The sequence below is a fragment of the Malurus melanocephalus genome, unplaced genomic scaffold (assembly GCF_030028575.1).
Source record: "Malurus melanocephalus ecotype Western Australia unplaced genomic scaffold, MMel_1.1 scaffold_28, whole genome shotgun sequence".
Taxonomy (NCBI): domain Eukaryota; kingdom Metazoa; phylum Chordata; class Aves; order Passeriformes; family Maluridae; genus Malurus; species Malurus melanocephalus.
The window spans coordinates 2,046,305-2,066,281 of NW_026623260.1; the positions used below are offsets into that span (position 1 = coordinate 2,046,305).

General features: G+C 50.5%; 1 protein-coding gene across 1 annotated transcript in view; it reads right to left on the bottom strand.

Moving 5' to 3' along the window:
* LOC130589253 (E3 ubiquitin-protein ligase Rnf220-like) overlaps positions 1-19,977 on the bottom strand; it is a 155,334-nt gene that overhangs the window by 14,309 nt on the left and 121,048 nt on the right. The window contains exon 2 of the mRNA XM_057390516.1: positions 12,019-12,148. Coding sequence (XP_057246499.1) covers positions 12,019-12,148 — 130 coding nt within the window. The remainder of the gene's footprint in view (positions 1-12,018; positions 12,149-19,977) is intronic.

Sequence of the window (19,977 nt, forward strand, 5' to 3'; positions counted from 1 at the left end):
GGGGCTGGGGAAAGGGGGGGAATGGAATTGTGTTTAATAACAAAATTTGTATGCAAGCCTGCATCCCAGGCTAAGGATGAGTGATCGGCAGCCAGAAAGTATTAAAAAGCCTCGCTAAACAGATGCTGACAATAGAACAAGACATATCAAATCAGATCTACTTCAGAAACATTAATATACACACGCACACACGCTCGCCCGCGCGCGCGCACCCGGCTCCGCACACCCGYGCTCCTTTCTTCTCAATCACAGCAATATGGGAGACATCAATAAATTTTTATGAGACTTTTAGAAGATCAACACGGTACTAGATGTGACAAAAAAGCAATGTGCCTGTCATGTTCGCTTTGTCGGGGACACTTTAGCCCCAGATGCCGAGCTGCAGTGCCAGCAGGGAAAAATTGAATTTGGCTGGCTTCAATCTGCCTTGATTTGGCAGATGGCTGGGTGTTATGAAATGAGCAGGGATGGAGGAAGGTGTTTTCTCCTGGGGCTATGTCYCCCCTCCTCTCCCAGTGCCACTGCCTTTTGCCCCCCGCCCTGAAATGGTGGAAACACACAGTTATCCATTGCCATCAGGTCACTCCAAATGCCACAGCTCTGCTCCCGCTACGGTTCCTGCAGACCATGGATGGATGGGCGCCCACACAGCCCCACCTCCCTGGGGGAATGTGCTGCGGGATGCTCATCGGACTACACGATGTCTCCTGTGTGCTGTCCCCCAGCTCTGCTCTCTACCCTCAGGAGGTGTTACAGAACAGAATTAGTCCCTGCTGCCCACTGACACACAGCCCTGGCACCACCTCGAGCCTGTGCAAGAAAGCACAATGGGAAAGATTTCCATGCCCGCTCCACCTCCAGCACTACCCTGAATTTCTCAATCACGTGAAGTGTGAAACAACTTTTTTTCTTTTTATAATCCAAATACCTTGTTAAAAAAACAAGCCCATTTCCTGCCTTTTCTTGTTAAAGGTGTTTAAAATTATTCCTTTTCAAGGGAAAGAGGAAGAATGTAATTAATTCCTACTAGAAATGGAGTTAGGGCCAGGAAACTGAAGTTTTCAGAATGAGAATCTCTCTGGTCAGCCAAAAGAGCAAGTCTCTGCTGTTGGGACCGATAAGGAAGGGGACCGGTTTATAATTTGTCAGACTTTATTTTATTCTTCATCTGGAGGTTTATTAATATCAACCCCCCTTTCCTGCAATGTAGCCCTACTCTGTTGCTAATAAGAGTTTGCAATTTGTTTTAATTTATATCCAGAGATGGGTTAGGAATGGGCACAAGCCCAGGTCATCCAAGCAGCCATACCCTGCAATTTAAGGGTGCTTTTCTCCATCCTGCTAAAGAGCCCCCTGAACTACAAGGGCTGCAGCCCCCCACACTCTTAAGGATGCTGGCAGCAGGCTGAGGATTGAAAGGCTGTCAGCAAAGAGGAACCTTGCCCTCCATAAACATCGCAGACAAATTAAAAATGGTAAAAGGGAAATCAAGACCTTTAAAGTTCAAACACTTTTCAGTGCCTTTTAAAGTTTTTTTGCTCTAGGCCCTTGCAGACAGCACAATCTTTGGAGACCTTGGGATTCTCTTTAATCACCCAGCCAGGCTGCAGTGGTCTGAAATGATTACACATTTACATAGTAATAACCCCAACACTCCCCACATTATTTCATGGCTAGCATATTTCCACTCAGCGAGTGATCCATGTGTTTTAAATTATAACCTGTACATAGGAAATTAGTTACTAAGTACGATATTCACAGGCTCATCTGACACTTCTAATTAAGGTGATTTACACAGAATTATCTTATGAAATAAAAAAATGGTGTTTTGCTAGCTAATAAAATATAATTACTACCCGCTTTTCTAAGTTACAGTTAGTTTTAATCTATTTGGGGAATTGTTTATCTAGTTCATTACAGCAAAACAGCTTCTTTTCCTTTTAGGCAACCCCCCCAAAGTACCAAAGGAGAGCAAGGAACACCCTGGGAAGACCCAGCAATTTTGGCAGTCTCCTGTCTCTCCTCAAGACTTTGCATTTCCTAGTAATACAGGGCTGCCTTCTCGGTGGCTCCCTTTCTTGGGGCTAAGACACCACTTCTGTCTGTGCATTCATGCATCCTCATGTGTTTGGATGTCCCCACAGGGACAAAATAAGGCCCTGCCCTGGTGCTGCCAGAAGGCTCTGCCCAGTGCTGCAACTGCATCACCCGTTAACGGGAGCAGCACAGCCAGATCCCCACGTGCTCCAGGATGTTTGCTGGGGACACATCTCTCCTCTACATTAGGGACAATCTTTAAGAGCAGCATTTCCTCTTGGCAAGGCTCTTCACAATGACAGCAGGACTCAGGCTACACCAAAGACATCTTCATGTCTTCTCATGCTAGGCACACATCAGGTTAGGAGCATCCCAGGTGCAACTGGGAATCCCCTGGCACATCCCTGAGCGAGCCTCAAGGGGCCATTCAGGCCCAATGCTTCTGCCATGCAGCCGGATTCTTCCAGCTCTGCCACTCTTCCACAGAATCCCTTCTCAGCAGCCCCCTGTTTGACAGGCACAGCCTGTGCAGCTGCCCCGTGAGATCCTGCAACACCAAAACATTTCTACAGGCTGCAGTCAATGGATGCGTGAGATCCTGCAACACCAAAACATTTCTACAGGCTGCAGTCAATGGATGTATTTTGTAAAAAAAAAAACAAAAAACAAAAAAACAAACACCAAACCAGTGGAAACAATTTATTTGTAGCTGCAGGACCCATGGCTTGAGTATGCAGCCTTGGGACGGGAGCCCCAGCAGCAGAGAAAGCCTCTGGCAGAGCTGTGGGGATACCAACCCCAGCTGTAATGGAGCAGTCGCTGGGTAGAGAGGGAATTGGATTTTTGTGAATGCCAGTTTAAATAAGTGGAAGTGTCACTTGAAGCTTAAATAAGGAAATGGGAGTTTGATTTTACACCTAGCTGCAGGTGACAGCCCCCAGTGCAGCCAGGTGAGATCTGTGCCATCATGGGAACCACACTGGGATTTTTAACCCACTGTGGCTCCCCCAGTGGCACCTGCATCCCATGATAGGGAAAGGGGGTTGAGTGATGGTAAAAAATTGACGAAGAGGCTGCAGTCAGGACTAGAAATGTTCTACACTACAGTGCCTGACATGCTTCCCACATGCTCCCGCAATCAGTATTTGTGAGACCTCAGTGTCCAACACAGTCAGTTGTGACAAATCTGACCCCACAGGGCAGACACCCACCTCCCCCAAAGAGATGAAATACAGCAGAACCATAAAACACTGTGACGTGACCTGACCACGCTGAAATCCCCTATTTGCTCTGTCTTATTCACATCCATGACTGTTTCTGCCCTGATGGATTTTCCTTTATCAGCCTCTGGTACCCCATATCCCCATTCAGAGTGTGTAACAGATTTCTGGGTGAGGATGTGATGGTCCATGTGTGCAGGGCCAAACAGGAGACTCTGGCTGGGGGCTAGTTTCATTTCTCTCCCACTATTTAAAAAGGAGGTGTCTGGGAAAGGTCATGCATTAGATTGATTTGGGGGGCTCTTTGCTACCGTGGCTATAATGACTGTTTAATTATTCCCAGCTCATGTGGCAGTTCAGAAGAGGCTCTGCAGAAGACATTCATTGCTCCAGGGCAAATAACTGACCGGAGATTTATTTCTCACCCTTGGGTTTCCACACACCCCTTCCCAGGCCTCCTGCTGCCCTGACAGTTGGCAGCAGAGGAAGGCTTTCCCCTCCAGAGTTTCGAACCTCAGCCTTCAAACCAATGCCCTGGAGTCAGGGAATGGGCTGCAGGTACCACAGGTCTGAAGGCAATTCAAGGAGCGTTCATAGCCCTTTTAGGGCACTTCATGAGCAAGGGAAAACATGACCCACACATGTTTTTACTTGCTGTGCTACCCTGGAAGTTCTGACCCTCGAGAAGTACTTCTCACCTATGGATTATGGATAGCAGCCTCTGCCTTCCCTGGAGAGGAATGGGGAATCTCTAAGCAGGGCAGGCAGATGCCTGGTTTGTTCTCTCTCTTTTGGAGAAGCCCTGGGTGAAGGGTCCAGGCTGCTGTCATTGCCACCCTCTAAATGCACAGGAGGAAGCTGGAGGGTCTCTCTACCCTTTCTGTCCATGATTAATCTGCCACAGTGAGGGGCAGGGACACAAATCAGAGGAGGAATGAAAGAGGATAAATCCATGGTATCAGCAGCACCACATTGGCTAGATAATAAACAGACTCCTCTCCTCATAAATTTCTCTCCATTCCCCCATGTTTCCACACCATCAACACTGGCAGACCTGGAGCTGGACTGCTCCTGGTCTTTCTGGTGTCCCAGCTTGTGGGAAGAGCTATGGCTCTGCCAGGAGACCTGGAACCCTCCACCTGGGCTGGCATCCTTCACTCCCTGCACAGACTGGGGTGCAGCAGGAGCTGCAGGATGGCACAATGGAGCCCCATGCAAGCTCACTGGGCATTGGATCATGTACAGACATCTGAGCTGACTGCAGCAAGGTGATCCACACCAGCATGTGGAGTGGGTGGCAGAATCACTAAAGATACAAAGCACATTTCAATTTCTTTGGTATTTCCACTCTCTGTGTCAGTCCCCACAGTGTGGCTTGTTCTCACTGCCCTGACATGGACACACCATGTCCTCACTCCTCATTTTGGCAGCAGCCAGCTCACCCACTTCTCCATACTGCACACAGGGAGGTGACCATGTTAGCTGTCATGTGGTGGCAGATGGTCCTGGCCCTGCTTGGGGATCACCAAAAAGCTGACACTTCCACACAGATTTCCCTGTGATGGAATGTGTTCAATTTAAATCTGACAGGAGTCAAACAGCTGGAGAAAGCTTCAGGTGATACCATTCACCTGGAGATGCATCTGTGCCTGAAAGTGGACACCCCTGACTCCAGGGCTGAGGTTCCACGGTGAACACCTCTGCCATGGGTGGCATGTGATGTCCTACTGCTGCTATGGGGTAAGACTTGCTCTCCAAGGCAATCAGGGCAGAAAGGATGTGAATGACCCCTTCTGTGACCCCAGAACAGTTCCCAAATTGTCCCTGTCCCCGAAGCCTGCTTTTGCGGGTGAACATTGGCTGCAGTACAATCATGGAGGACTCACACTCGGGAGGAGCATCAAGCAGATATCACAGGCAATAAATCGCTTGGTTGAACACCTTGGGGGATGCCAGAGCCCCTTGGGGAAGCCCCCAGGAGAACTGGGAGGGCACAGCCAGGGAGGGAGAGGGTGCTGCAAGAGAGGTACTCAGTCCCACCTGCAAAGCACATTCAAGCACTTAATAGTACCTGTCCCCAGCATCTCCCCGGCCTGGATTTATGCCTTGAGGGGTCACCTCTGGCGAGACTCTAATAACACGACTTTATTAGCTTTCTTGTTCCTTCTTTAAGATACAGTAGCAAGGGGGGAGGAGGGCAGCGGCACCTCGGGAAAGAGCGGGGATCGTAAGGATAGGAAGCAGCTGCCCTCGTGATTCCCCTTCTCGGTGACAAGGGGGAGAGGGAGAAAAATGATGCTCCCTCGAAATTTATCATGCACCCAATTACAATGTTAATTGGCAAGTCCCAGAAATCAATTAATTCGCAAATTTTTTTCAATTAAAAATTAAGATAAATCATAAAACGTTATTAAGCAAAGGCCAAACTTCATGAACTTTTTTTTTGTAGGCATCTGGATTTTTTTTTAATTTAAATAAAAAAAAGAGCTGTGTTGCCAAAGCCCGATGCCCTTGAGTGCCTTTGCTGAAGCGCAGGGGGCTGTCATCAGCAGGACTGGGCTGAAGACAGATAAAAAAATATCGACCAGTCGGACACACTGCTTCTGCTTTATTGATCAGGCGGGAATTTAACTTGCTGTGCATATCCACCGTGTCAGCAAGGGCCACGGGCGAAATTAAAAGTACTTGGCTTGGAGATGTCGCCTTGATACCGGGGGGTGGGGAGAGAGGGAGGGAGGGGGAAGAAAAGGGGGAGAAAGGGAAGAAAGGAAAAGAAGGTGGAAAAAGAAGAGGGAAAAGGAAGGGAGAAAAGAGGCAGAGACAAGTTGAGGAGAAGAAGGTTGCAATGCCTGCTTGCAATCTCACTTGTTGGTCAGGGCTCCTTCCATTCTCTGAAGAGTTCACAGGTGTCTACTGCATGCAATGAAAGGAATCATGCATTCTAACAGAGCATTGGGAAAAAGCCTTCTCACTCAAAAACATGTCTAACCTCTCTCACTGAGAGGCTGGGGACCTGCAGCATTTGCTGCACAAGAAGTCTGGAAAGTACCTGGCCATCAAGTTAAAGTCCCCAGGCATAAATCAAGGAGACCTGAGGCGAGAGCCATGACCCTGATGTGACACATGACAACAGAGCTAATTCGGGTTTTACACACTCTATTTATCCTGCTGGGCCTGGCAGCAYGGCCACCCTCCCTTCCCACAGCAGCCACCCACGCTGGCCCTGGGAAGGTCTCCTCCAAAGGTCCTTTGGGACAGCACAGCCCTTGGCAGATTCCGCAGAAATGAAGTGAACACTTCCCTGGGGCAGTGCAAGGAGCAGCTGTTTATAAACAGAGGGTGCTCTGAGTAGGAGAAAGGTGTGAGCCACATCTCATAACTTGCTCTGGGTCCTTATGACCAGAAGCAATGGACCAACCCCCTGTCATTTGGGCACACAGCGACCACAGGGGTGATGTGCTCAGCCACTTGTCCATTAGCAGGAGTCTCCAGTGCAGACTTTGGGGGGTTAGCATGGGATGACTTTAGTCAGAAAGACCATGAAACACTGGGAAGGCAACATAAGAAAGATGTGAAATTCAAGATGCATCTCCAGAGGTCTGAAGACATCTCCCAAGAACAGTCAACCTGCCCAGAGTGACCAGTTCATCCCCAAGGTCTCACAACCTTCATGTTTTAGCTACACTGCCAGTTTCCTCCTTATTCCTTAGCCCACTGGGCCCAGAGCTGCCCCTGTCCCCTGAGAAGAGGTACTGCTATGCCTCTCTACATAGAGAAACCTGGAGCTGAAGCTCCTCACAGTAGGGTGAGGATGATCTGTGCTTTTCCAGGAACTGAGGAACCACTTTCTGCTTCTACCCCAGCTGCAAAGAAAGGGACGATTAAGAATGGTGAGAGGAAAGAGCATGTGTGCAAATAAGGGAGAGGAAGCTTCAGAGGGAATCCAAAGGAAGGTTTAAGCCTGGGCAGAGGTGCACGGAATGCTCCTACGGGAGCTGGAGCACCACAGTTCCATGGYTGGCTCTTTTCCATGAATCAAAGCTGGCTCCAGAAGTCAAGTTAAATCCCCCATCTGGGCACTTGACCTGCTTTGACACAGGCCTTCCCACTGCATCTTACTCTGCTCTCCTTTGCCTGACACTATTTGGTTCTTTGTGACAGCATTTTTGAGGTCACAGAAAACAGCCCACAGCACTTTCCATTTGCACCAAGGTGCGAGACCCCGGTGCCCTCTGTGCTCCAGGAAATGCTTTGTAATCACAGAAGCAGGAGAGAAATTATTCCTGGACACACACAAAGGTCATTAGGGGAAATGAGTAGCTCCTGAGATGCTGGATGTGCAGGGATGTGTCCCCACACCCCCAGCAGAATGGTAAGGAGCAATGAGAGCTGCTAACCCAGTCTGGGAGCAGCCAACAGGCGGGCACGGGCTTTATAACACAAACATGCTCCAATTAATTACTGACTGCAAAACGAAAAAGGAAGAAAACTGAATGAGGGAAGAGTTTGCACAGCCATGGGGCACTTTGAGAACATCATCACCCTCACTGCTCCACCCTCTGGACCACTCCCCAGCTATACTGATACACCTCATCCGTTTTGGGAAGGTGAAATGCCAGCTCTGAAGCATAGGTTTGCTGTTGGTAATGCAGGGAAAAATCTGGCACTTACCACACAAGGAAATAAAAACACCCCCTGCCAAGTATTTTTTTTTAAAGGAGCATTGCATATTCAATAACAGACTGTTATGCTATTAAAACCACTGCATCCAAAGGCACATTCCCAACCTTCAAAGTGCTGAACTCAGCAACTGTAATATTTGTAATGTGACTTCCTAAGGTTTTTTAAATGGCCAATAAATGTCTCTTCCCCAAACTCAAGAAAGAATCATTGTGGAGCATCAGCTGAGGCTAGCTCTACAGTTCTTACTTCCTCCTTTACTTCTCTTCTTACTCCTCAAATTCATCTTCCCTCTCACCCCAAACTCAAACCAGAACCCCAAAACTGCCCTTCTCCACCCAGCCTCCTGTCCATCAGCAGTGCTCTGCAGTCACTGCCCAGGGAGAGTAGGCAGGGATTAAAGGTCTCTCTGCCCACTGCCCGCTCTGCTCACAGGATCTACCTGCAGTGACACATGCAGTAAAGCACACAGAAATGTGTGTGTGTCTCCCAAGGCACACCCCTGGGTGCTGCTCAAGAATGCTGTTCCCTCCTGCATGCCCCGGGTAGTTCGGGGCTGAGCAAATGCAGCTGGAACACCAGCTGAAGCTTGGAGCTGGGATCACTGACAGCTCCAGAAAGAGTCTCACATTTCAGTGTGCTTTACTGAGAGCCTTTAACATGGATGAGGTGTAAAACAAGTGAATATATATTGAATGAGGATAGGACACTCACATCCAGATCAGCTTCGGGCACACAGACCACGAATATTCACGTACTCTGTGGTAACCAGCCTGGCTGAGGCACAGTGCATAGCCATACACAAAGGGCTGCTGTTATTATTTCTTATTTTTACCTTGGGTGGCACTTAGCTGCTCAGCTGAGCACCTTTAGCTCTGCCTGTACAGGCAGAGCAAGGAGAGCATCCCTTCTACCCCGCATCATGGGGCCACTGCTCGCTGGCCTCCCACTCTGCTGCTTGGAGCCTGTGCTCTGCAAAGGTGAGCTACAAGGTAATTCCTGTTTGGAGGAGGAATACCAACAGTCTCGCCTGGCAAGAGTTAAACCCCATAAAACCAAGGCTTGTAGTTTTGTTTTCTTTCAATTTATACCCTTCACTTAAAGGGGGGGCGGGCGGGAGGGAAAAGAGGGGGAGAAAAAAGAAAGCCAGGTGACATATTCTAAGAGGGAGCACCGAAAACGTGTTAAGCACTTCAAAATCTCATATATTCAATCGGCCTCTGGCAAGACATCTGCCTAATGTTAGCGCTTAAATATCCTTTTCCATTTTACATGCATTCAAGTCTCATTTGAGCGAAATGAAACGGTATTATTAAAGGGAGATTTTGCACAAATGGCCTGAATTTGACATGTCAAGTTCAATGAGGCTGTTACATATGTAACACCGAGAAGGGCTCGGAGGCTGGCGGCTCTTGAAACAGCGCCAGTGGCTCAGAAATGAAATTTGCATTCAGAGAGCCCTGCTTCGCTGCATGGAGCTGTGCACAAGGCTTGCTCGGACCCACACAGGGTGGAGGAGCCGTGGGGCGAGCACAGCAGGTCTCTCCCTGTGCTTTGGGAAACTGGACTCACCAAGAAGGCAGCAGAGCTAGAAACACAGGCACCTCATCCCCACTCAAGTCTGCTTTTTCAAGGGAAAGCCGGACCCTGCACCAGGGGTGGATCCTCCTGAGTGATTTCGTCACTGGTCCAACAGTCGATGCTTGTCTCCTGGACATGCACAGAACTCCCTGGACGTGGGTGGGTGCTGCCCTGTTGCCAGCATGGCTCCGCTGGCCTTGGCTGCATGATGCTCCAGCTGGGATGACCTTGAAAATGTTCCTCTCCTGAGGCCAGGATGGTCACACCAGTACTGCCCATAGGGGAAAAAAGGCTGTACCTTTCTCTGAGGGATAGCAAACCCCATTCCCACCAGCTGAGCACAGGGTTCACTGGAGTGGGTGAGCTGCTTGTGTTGATCTGGGACCATGGGTAGCATCATCCAGGTGGTGTGTACAGCTTCCTTGTATCTCATCCCCAAGACACTCCTGTGGTTACCTGGAGAAATCCCTTTTCCAGGGAGCTGAACAGGCTCCAGTGGCCGCCAAGCCTGCAGTGCTGCAGGCTCAGTGGGCAGAAGGGGATCTGCCTTCCTCACCCCAAGTACAGGAAATATATGATTTTGTAGCAAATCATTAAGGTTTATTAAAACTTAACACCACAAGCCATGATTGGCCGCATCCTCTTTAAATTAGAAAAAGAAAAAAGCCCTTGGAAAGCAGCCTCCTGGTTCGCTTCTCCCCATCACACTGATAAGTAACAGCTGCTCGGCCATTTCGGTAACAAGTCGGTATTGGCAGGGAGCGGCCAGGGCTGCTGGTGCCCGTCACGTTTATAGGCCTACATTTTATTTTTATGTTTATTGGGTTATTTGAGATCATTATTAGTTTCTCTCTTCTCTTGTTGATGTGTTCTTGCTCCTGGCTTCTCCAGGCAGGAAAGGTGGAGGAATGGGAAACGGGGCAACCCATTATACCGAGCTGCCTGCTGGGGCTGGGCAGTGCATGGGACTTCAACCCTCTCACACCCCGCTGTCTGCTAATCCTGCCCGCTATTCCTGCCCTTCCTGCCTGCTGCTGCTGCTGGCCCCTGCATCGGTTCCTTCAGGGCTGGGAGAGCCCATCCCTATGCGGAGCTGCTGTGTTACAGATTAGCCTCCATCACCTGAATCCATCGCCTAGATTGAATGTTATCTATCACACTACGGAGGGAGTCGTTATTTAATAATTAATAAAGACCTCTGATTCTTCTTCGCCGCCTGCATGGCCGAGTGGAGCAGGCCAGGGAAGCGAGGGCAAGCCAGGGAGAGCTGTCTCCTCTCTAACTGCTGCTGTTATTTAAAGGAATAATGCCATTCTTTTTCATTTGTCAGCTGGCCCACAATGGCCCTTGTCACGCTTTATGATTTAGGGTTTCCTTTCCTTTCCCATTAAACGCCACCTTCCCATCACCGCTTCGCGCCAGCCAGCCTCTGCTCCTGGCTTGCAGTTTCAGTTTCACTCTGATATTGGCCCAACTTCTTTGATGGGCTCCTCTGAGCACTAATTGCTTCTGTTCATTTAAACCTGTTCACTAATTTGCAGTGGCCCTTTATTAAGTTGGATGTGGCCCAAATTACACCATAAATTACACTTGCAAGGGGACTGGGTGTCGCGGGGGATAATGGGCTGCCTGCCCCCCTTCCCTGCTTCCCCACTTCCCTATCTTCCTGTGCCGTGCACAGGGCATGCAGGTCTCACCCTGAGGGTGCGGGTGCCATATTTGGGGTATCTGAACCCAGATCCATTTTGGGAGGTCTCTCTCTAACTAAAGCTCCCTCCTTCTCTATCTGCAAAGGCTATTGCTGAATCAAAGAAGATCCAGACCAAACAGGGATGAATTCTGCATCCTCGGCACTGTGCACAGTGCTATGCACCCCTCGCCCTGGCATGCACACACACACACACACACACACACACACATGCTGTCACATATGCTGTGCCTCCTCTCCTACCACCTGGTGACGTAACTTTGCTTCTAGTCGGCAGTTTGATTCCTTTCCTCACCGTTTAATGACCGGAGAATTCATTAATAATTGAAATAAACACGCTCTTTCCCAAGGCTGCTGACTTTTATTAAGGCAGGGGCAGGGATCTGCCAACCCTTGGCTGCAGCCATTTCCTAAATAACTGCTAGCAGTTAAAAGGCAATTACTTTTTTTTTTTTTTTTTAAATAGGGGACATTTTTGTGCTGGGGGTAGCAGAAGGGAGCTGAAGGCAGTTGAGGAGCAGTGTGCACCAATGCTGCAGGGGGGCTCCATCACAGGAAGTCAGCAGCATGAGAGCTGCTTACTGAACACACATCCCCAGGCAATGGGATGTCTGTGCTCTCCGGGAGAAATTTCTGCCTGACCTTACCACAGCAGTGAACTACGGGGAAATATCTGTGCCCCACTGGCTAGCACTAGATCTCCCATATCTGGTAGCTGTGGGTACTACCATCTTCTCTGCACATGCAGGTGCCTCAGCCTGGGATGCTGGTGGACCACAGGGAGCTGCTTACCTGATGTTCAGCTGGGTGAGCTTCTCCAGCTCCTGTTCCATGTGCTCCTGCAACTCCCCAGGGCGAAGGAGAACCTGGCAGATGGGGCAGATCGGAGCCTGGCTGTCAAACAAAGTTGCTTTCTTTTTGCCTGTGGGAAGGAAAAGAAGGGAAAAAGCTTTAGCTCAGATCAGCTGCCATCAGCATTGCCTGTGCTCTGCCTTTGCTTCTGTCCTCGCACAGGACTGAAATTGAGGAATTTTCTCATGGTATAGTCCTAATGCTTTCCCCATCCCACAGTCCCTGGGGCAGGGATTGGCTCTCTTCTACAGGAGGACAACAACAGACACTAGAGCATCTGAACCCTACTATGGGCCCTCCAGACTTACAGGGAGAGCAGCAATAGCCATGTTTTGGAAGTGACCCTGTGCAATCCCAGCTTCTCATTTGCTGTTTAGGTGATATGACTTGAAATAGATGGACAACACAATACTGCTCACTGTTCCTATTAACTCATTATAAAGAGACATCTTCATCCTCCTTGACATTCCTGAAGTTGGGTGGGTCCGCATGATCCTCCCTGTGAAGGGCAGTGCAAATCTCCATGGGAACACAGTGCTGGGAGGCAGAATAGAACCCATGGCATGAGGCTGTGGATGTAGTAGGGAGCAGGTCTGGATGCTCATCACTAAGATTGCTCACCCTGTTCCAGGGCTGGGCTGGGGCCCCTTGTCCTCCCTGGATCACCAGCAGCTCCAGACCCACATCTGCCAGAGCCCTGGGTCCCCTGGGGCTGTATCACCCCTATGGGAGATTTGGGGCTGCCAGTGTACCCCAATCCCTAGCTGGGCTGAGTTTCTGGGGCAGATCTGCAAGTGAAGCGTTTCCTCACACCCTTCTTATCCTCAGTTTTCTCTGCCACTTTCCTGCCCAGCCACATCTCCCTGGTTCACTCCCTGCTCTGAAGCCAATTTCTTCCAGCTCAGAAACTTTATTGCCCCCTCTGTAAGGAATATACAGCGTCTATTTAACATAAAATAAAACTCTAAAGCAAACAATGAAGTTCCCATAAAAGAGAGAAGCCCATGGGTCCCCAGGCCCCCTCTCCCAGCTGTACTAGCAGCTCTGCTCATGAGAGGGCGTGCGGAGCCTGGCTCAGATGGCTCTGGCAGGGAGAAACGTGCTTTATAGCTGCCTGTTGTCATCCCACATGAACCTTCCTGCTGGATTATTTATTTATGTATTAGACATGGATCAAATTGGTTAAATCCGAGTGAGAGGCAGTAATGCACAATAAAGCAGCCGGCACTGGATACGAGGGGGCTGCGTGCAACATGGCCTTCCAATCAGGAACCAAAAGGTGCCATTTTATGGTTCCTAATGATGGTGGAGTCCAGTTAAATGAATCCCCATTAAAGGAACAGACCTTCTCAAAGGATAAAAGATTGGTGTGAGCAGCTTTACCGAGTCCCTGCTTTTCCCTGTATAACTGCTTGGTGCAGGCATTAAACAAGAGAAGGGCTCTGAAATAAGTTTGAGGGTCACCTTGGCTTATCTTTGCCCTCTAGCAGGACAAAATGTACATGCCTGGTGGAAGCAGGGCTACCACTGGGATATTACTTGCCCTTTCTTTCAGCATTCCTATAGAAGGTGAGAGAAACTGAGGCATGAGGGGCAGGATGGGGCAGGCCAGTGCTATGGGGCATTCCCTACATCCCTGGCTTCCCTTTCCACCAGGAACTCTCACATTTGCAGAGCCAGGAGGAAAACCCTGCTGGTCTCTTTTCTGGATCTAGGCCACTCCCAGAAATTCCCAGGCAGATACCAGGGAAGGTGCTTCAGCCCCTCATTCCCACCACTCTTCTGCTAGGGAGGGCACAGCATGCAGCCCAAGCAACTTGGAACATCTTCCTCTCTTCTCCTTCCCTCATGTTTAAATAATGTCCAGAATCCAACCCAAACCCAAACACCCAGCTCTGCTGACCTTTGCGGGAAAGGTCGGCATTTCAGTAATTCCACCTTCCTCTTGGAGCTTTTCCACTTTTGTCTAGTGGGGGCCCAAAATAGCCCAGGAGCGTCCCCGACCACCTGCTATTTATAACCCCAACTTCACAGCAAAACAATGGAGCTGTCTGAGTCTCCTTCCCAAAATAAACAGGCAGCCTTTGAGCGGACGGGAAATCCTGCTGGATCCCTGCTGTGGGGTGTACAGATGGATGGGTAAACAGGCTGCCCTCCGCCCTACCATGCTGCTGGCCCAGGCCACYGCCGTGGGGCCCACGAGCCCCCATCGCCTGCCATCCACAGCTTTGGCTGCTGGGGCTGGCATGCTCTCAGCACCACCAAAGGGTGGAACAGAGATTGAGCATCCCCTGTGTCTCTGCTCTATGGGGAGCCCAGAGATGTTCATTTGCTGGAGGAGGTGATAGATAGTCCTGGACCACAGAACCAGGACTGGCAACCTTGGATCAGGATGCATAGTTGGGGTCCCCTCCTGGGGACCAGCTAGTACACCAGACTGGTGTGATTTTTAACCTCCTGCACACCCAAACCCTCACGTCCTGCTTGTTCTGTGGTACTCTTCCATGTAGTGCATGCTCCTAAGCAGAGCAACTTTAGATATCAACATCTGGGGCAACCAGGAGGGATMTCAGGCTATGAGAAGAAGCCTTTCTGTCTTCCATGGCTGCTCCCAACCCCAGCCCAGGCCAGGAGGAGTGATGAGCACCATGGCCTTACCCACCAGCTACACCAATGATACAGTGACAGCTGTCACCCCTCATCCCCATGACAGCCAGGGAAAATCCCCTTGCTCCAGAGAGTGTGGGAGGCTGGTGCTTGCACTGAAACAGGGGCTTTCAGAGGGGCAGAAGAACAGGAACCTGGACATAGAGCCAAGTACCTGACATACAGATCGCAAAGCAGGCAACAGAAGGAGCCCGGCTCCTGGCCCAAGGGGYTGACAATCATGCTTAGCAAGGCTAAGTGCAAGTGACAGGCAGAAAGGAGGGATCCTCTCCCGTGTCAGGAGGACACCTACGCAAACCTCTCCAGGTCTGTGGAGCCCTCTGCATGCCTGCAGTGCCACAGAGGCTGCTCTTGGGATGCGTCTCCCCAAATCAGCAGCGTTCACATCTGCAGCAYGCCCAGAGCCAGGCACACACCCACRCGTRGYGTCCTGCTCCGGGCAGTGGTACCCATCTCCATGGTGTAGGATGCTGGGTTGTGAGGAGAGTGAGAGGATGGGCATGGCAAGTCCTTCGGCTTTGTTTGCTAACTCCAGGGTTTGCAAGGTTGCAGGAAWGAAATGCATACATCCCACCTCTCCTCTCCTGGACATCCTGATATCCAGGAGAAAACAAAGGATGATGCACCTTGTGTGTTGCTGGGCYATGTTGGGGTATAAGTGCTTATCCCTTTGGACGGAGCAGAGKGCATTGATTTGCCCGAGGCAAAACAAAGGGCCCACATCCCTGAGCGGGAGGGACCTGCGCCTGCTCCCTGCTTGTCCTTCCCTGCCCTGTGCCAAACCCGCTCCTGGGAGACACTGAATGGCTCTTTTCAGGCTTTTGTTTTTTGGCAGCTGTGTTTTTGTTTTCTTTGCCCCTCTCTCTCCCCTYCACTCTCTGGTTACTCAGTAGGCTCAGCTCCAGTGTTTACCCTCCGCAGCTCTGCCGTGCTTCCCTTTGCTGCCGACCCCCCGCTCACCAGTGCCAGAGAGATGAAAAGCAGCGCCTTGGTGCTCCTGCTGTTTGCACGGTCTCCTGGGSTCCGCGGAAATGTTTAACTCCAAGTGTTGAAACCGAATATTTCCTGCTCTGAGAGCAGAGGGCTCAATGTGCACATGCACTCGTGTGGAGGAATTTGTCCACAGGCTCTTTTGGAGAGCATCTGCAAATGGATCCCAGCCCAGGTAGGGACTGGACCAAACCCTCCTGATGCTAYAGTGGATGGAGGGCCAGATCCTGCACCCAGTTACACTGGCAAGGATACAAAATAATTCCTGTGAGTCCTTTGAGAAAGGTCTGATTCACTGCAAAGCAGTTGGTGATGGGACCTGGGCTCCAGGCTGGGAGCTGGGCTCAGGTTCTGGGGACACAAGCATGATATTGAATAGGCATGGAGCCATGAAGCCCTCCCTGCTCCCGCCCTGCACTTGTGTCCTGACAGCACTGTGAGGCTTATGCAGGGTGGGAGTGCGTCACTTGGGCACTGAGGCAGAGCTTTCCCTTGCGAGCAGAATGCAAACTGCTGGTTTGGAGAGCATGTGAGTGAAAAAAAAGGAACCCAGCCCACCAACAGTCATGACAGCACAGGATGTATACAGCCCCTTACCACTATGCAGCACAGAGTAAATAATGTTCCCAAGAAACTCCATGAGCAAAGTTTACAAGGCATGAGGGCTTGCTCGGCACATGAGCTCAGCAAGTTGCCAAACAAATTAAATACATTGTTTATAATCCATCTACACTGATGGCTTATTTGCACAGTCAGGTGCCTCCCCAGGAACTGCTGCCAAGGGTGGCACACGTGGTGCTACCTGGGTGTCTCCRTGCTGTTCTTCCTTGTGGCCATCTGAAGCCTGCTCCAACAAGGACCAGCTCTTCAGTCCCAACTCCTGATTTCTCCTACCTCAAACTGTTTTCCACTTTTCTGAATACCAAACCTCCCTCCTTTGAGATRCCTTCCTCAATCTCACCCTCCTATTTCCGCTCTCTCCCTCTTAAACACTCCATCATTTAAACCCAATCAAAGCCAGTTTATCTGAAACTCTTCTGAATAGAAATGACCCCATGCTGGCGCCCCGTGGCCTTGTGCCCTGCTTTGGGGGACGTGCTGAAACCAGGTGGGTGGTAATGGAAGTGCTGACAGAGGCTCCTTGACAGCATCGCCACTGCCAGCGCCTGTAATAATCCCTCCCGGCTGCTCTGCAACTCAGTTTCCGCGGCGATTATTTTCCATTCGATGATGGGCTTGCTGTTATTTGTGTACTGATAGCAGGTATCTCGTGTGACAAGCCTCCTTTCCTTCCAGCTCAAAAAACAATAATTCAAAGAAAGCCCCATATTAGCTTGGAAATAGCAAAACACTCACTCTTCTCCTGGCGAGCCCATGCCACAACTGATGAGGCTCAAASAGCCCTGGTAGTAAGTGGCAACCAAGGAGGGGAGATGACAACGGTGGCTCAAGACAGAAATGGTTCATGTGTCACTSCAGAAYACYCCAGAATAACAGCAGAGGCAAAAAATATTAGGTAATAAAATGATGGAGCAGGAATARTGTTGCTCATTRCTCTCCCACCTCCCTGTTATKTACTGGTGTGGTKCCAGCGTCATCCCCATGGGGTGGCRTCCTGCCTGCTGGGCACTGCCTTGGATCCTGCTGGTTGGTACCAAAAGGTACAGGCCCCCAAAACCTGCACTTGAGGTCTGGGAACCTCCTGCTCTTTCCATCAGGCCCTTCTCATCCCTCAGGCTCCTGCCTGGCTGTGGGATGCAGACCTCAACTTGCTGCCCAGGACCCTTAGTTCTGGCCCCTGCTGCAGTTGGTGTGCACAGGGCAATGGCTATCCTGGTGCTAGAGACAGTGATGGGCAGTGAGGTGACTCCAGGTTTTCACACTGAGGCTGGGATCAGTGTCTGGCCAAGACTGCATCCACAGCACAACTTAACTCTGCAAACACCCCACAGAGCAGCAACCACATCCAGACCACTGAGGAATTACCCTGCCTTGAGCAGAGCTCCCCTGGAGCATGTGGCTTTTGGAGGTCTGTGCAGGCAGGAAGGTGGCAAAGGCCTAGAAAAATGGCTTTTCAGGTAGGAAAAGGTTTTTGAGGAATCATTCCTGCATCACAGCGTGCAGGGCACCGGCAGAAGGTGGACTTGGATTGTGCTTGGCATGGTACATGGCCACTCCTGCCTTGAATCCAGCGAAGAGAGGCAAAGGGATGAGTGACAGTTGGTTTTTTACACCCAGGGTGTATAAAACACATAGAGACACAAATGGACAGGGGGACCTCTACAATCCCATGAACAAACTTGATCACAGAGAAGAACTGTACTCAGGCTGCTGCACCCCCACCAAGTGCCTGATCCTCAACATTGCTCCCTGCTAAGGTGCCCAGCCTGCCAAGCAGCTTAGAAAATACACCTGCTTCTCCTGAAAGTAAAAACTACAGAGTGATCTGCCTGAACTACAGGCAGAAAAGCTTGCTAAAGTATTGATTTCCATCCAAAGAAAGATTTGCTCTTGTAGCTGCCTGTCCAGACAAGCTGTGTACTGGAGAGGACTGGTGTAAAGTGGGGCAGTGCTTCTGCCATGCAGTTAACCCCTGAGCTGAGGCTGATCCTGTGGATCACTTAATAAAAATGCATGTTTGAACAGCACCCTGAACAGCTCTTCAGAGGCTGGTGCATGTCCTACCATGCATCTCATGGCAGCCCAGCAGTGGGAGAGGTGAGGAACCCCTTGTGGTGCGACCCTGGCTCTCCATCTGCAGAGATCATGGCTGCCCAATGTGGGGTAGTGGAAGATGGATAAAGCTGGGCAATAATTTAAGAAACTGAGTGAGTCTGTACATCCAATCACTTTACAAATCAGGGGAAAGGGAGAAGGGAGGAAAGGCAGGAAGGGGGGGAGAGAAGTGAAAAGGCCGCGCAGGGAAATGCATCACAATTACTGTCTCAGCTCTAATGAGGAGCCTGTCATGAGGCTGTCATCCTGCGGAAAGCCACCTACTCAGAAAGATTCAATAAAAAAGTAGCAGAGAGATAAAAAAGAGATATATTTCAGCCCTTGCTAATATTCTTTTCATTTGTCCCAGCACAAAATAAGATACTGCACTTAACCGGCTCGGTTAAAATGAAAAGGGGGGGGGCGGGAAGGGAGCAGCATTGATCAATACCACTAAAAGCCGGGAGACACGGTGATGGAGTGCAATTTTTTTGTCTGTGCTGAAGCATAGCAGAGGCCCGGGCGGGGTAATTTATGATTCGTACGCATGCCGGCTAACTAGAGGCTGACAAGACAATGAATCCTCGATGAGAGGGACGCAGGCCACTGTGAGAGCTAGAGAGCGTGACAGGGACCTGGAAGGGAGAGGGGAATAGGAGGGCTGGGACAGGCGGAGATCCTGTACCCCACGGTGCTGCTCAGTGTGGGGATGCAGAACTGAGCAGAAACACTCGGCTGGGTTTCACAAGAGGAAAGAGAGAAACGCTGAGAGCAAGCCAAGGAAGGTGTTGCACTGCCTCCATCCCTGCCCTCCTCTCTCACAGCTCCCAGCTGGGCAGGTTGCCCATGCAGGCTTCCCCCTAGGAAGCACTACAGTGCCCAGCCACACCCTTCGTTGGGCTGGAGATTGACCAAACAGGGTCAGCAGGGACGAAGGACAGAGATGATCCCTTCTCTGCTCCAGAGTCTCTGATGCATGCTAGTATGAGTCTGGAAAAGCTCAGCATCACAGAACTGGATCTTCTTGCTGCCATCCATCATCTGTTTTGGGAATGAAACTGGAGTCTCCTCCAGCCCACTGACTCATCTTCCAAACATACAAGTCCTTGATGGAGTAGCTGGTCTCCCCAGTATCATTGGGGTCCCTGACTTCAGTGAATATGGCAGAAAACATTGCTGAGGGAATCCTCCAGCTCTGTCCTGCCATCCTGAGGGATCTCCTGGGGCATGATGCACCTCCTTCCCCCACCCTTGAGCCACCCTCCATCCCATGGGTCTTGTCAAGCCATGCACTCAAGACTGGCCAGGCTGTGGACAAACCACCAGAGMCAGTGGGACCCATGGATCATGCCTGCAGCTCTGCAGACTCCATGGCCCATGGCCAGTCCTTCCTCAGTGAGACTTGCAAAATGAGGCACTGGGAGACAGCACACTTCCCAGCACACAGGCAGCCAGGCAGAAGAATCCAGGGCCCTCAGCTCTTACGCATCATGGCTGGACAGAGTGCAGGGAATAATTCTGCCTTCT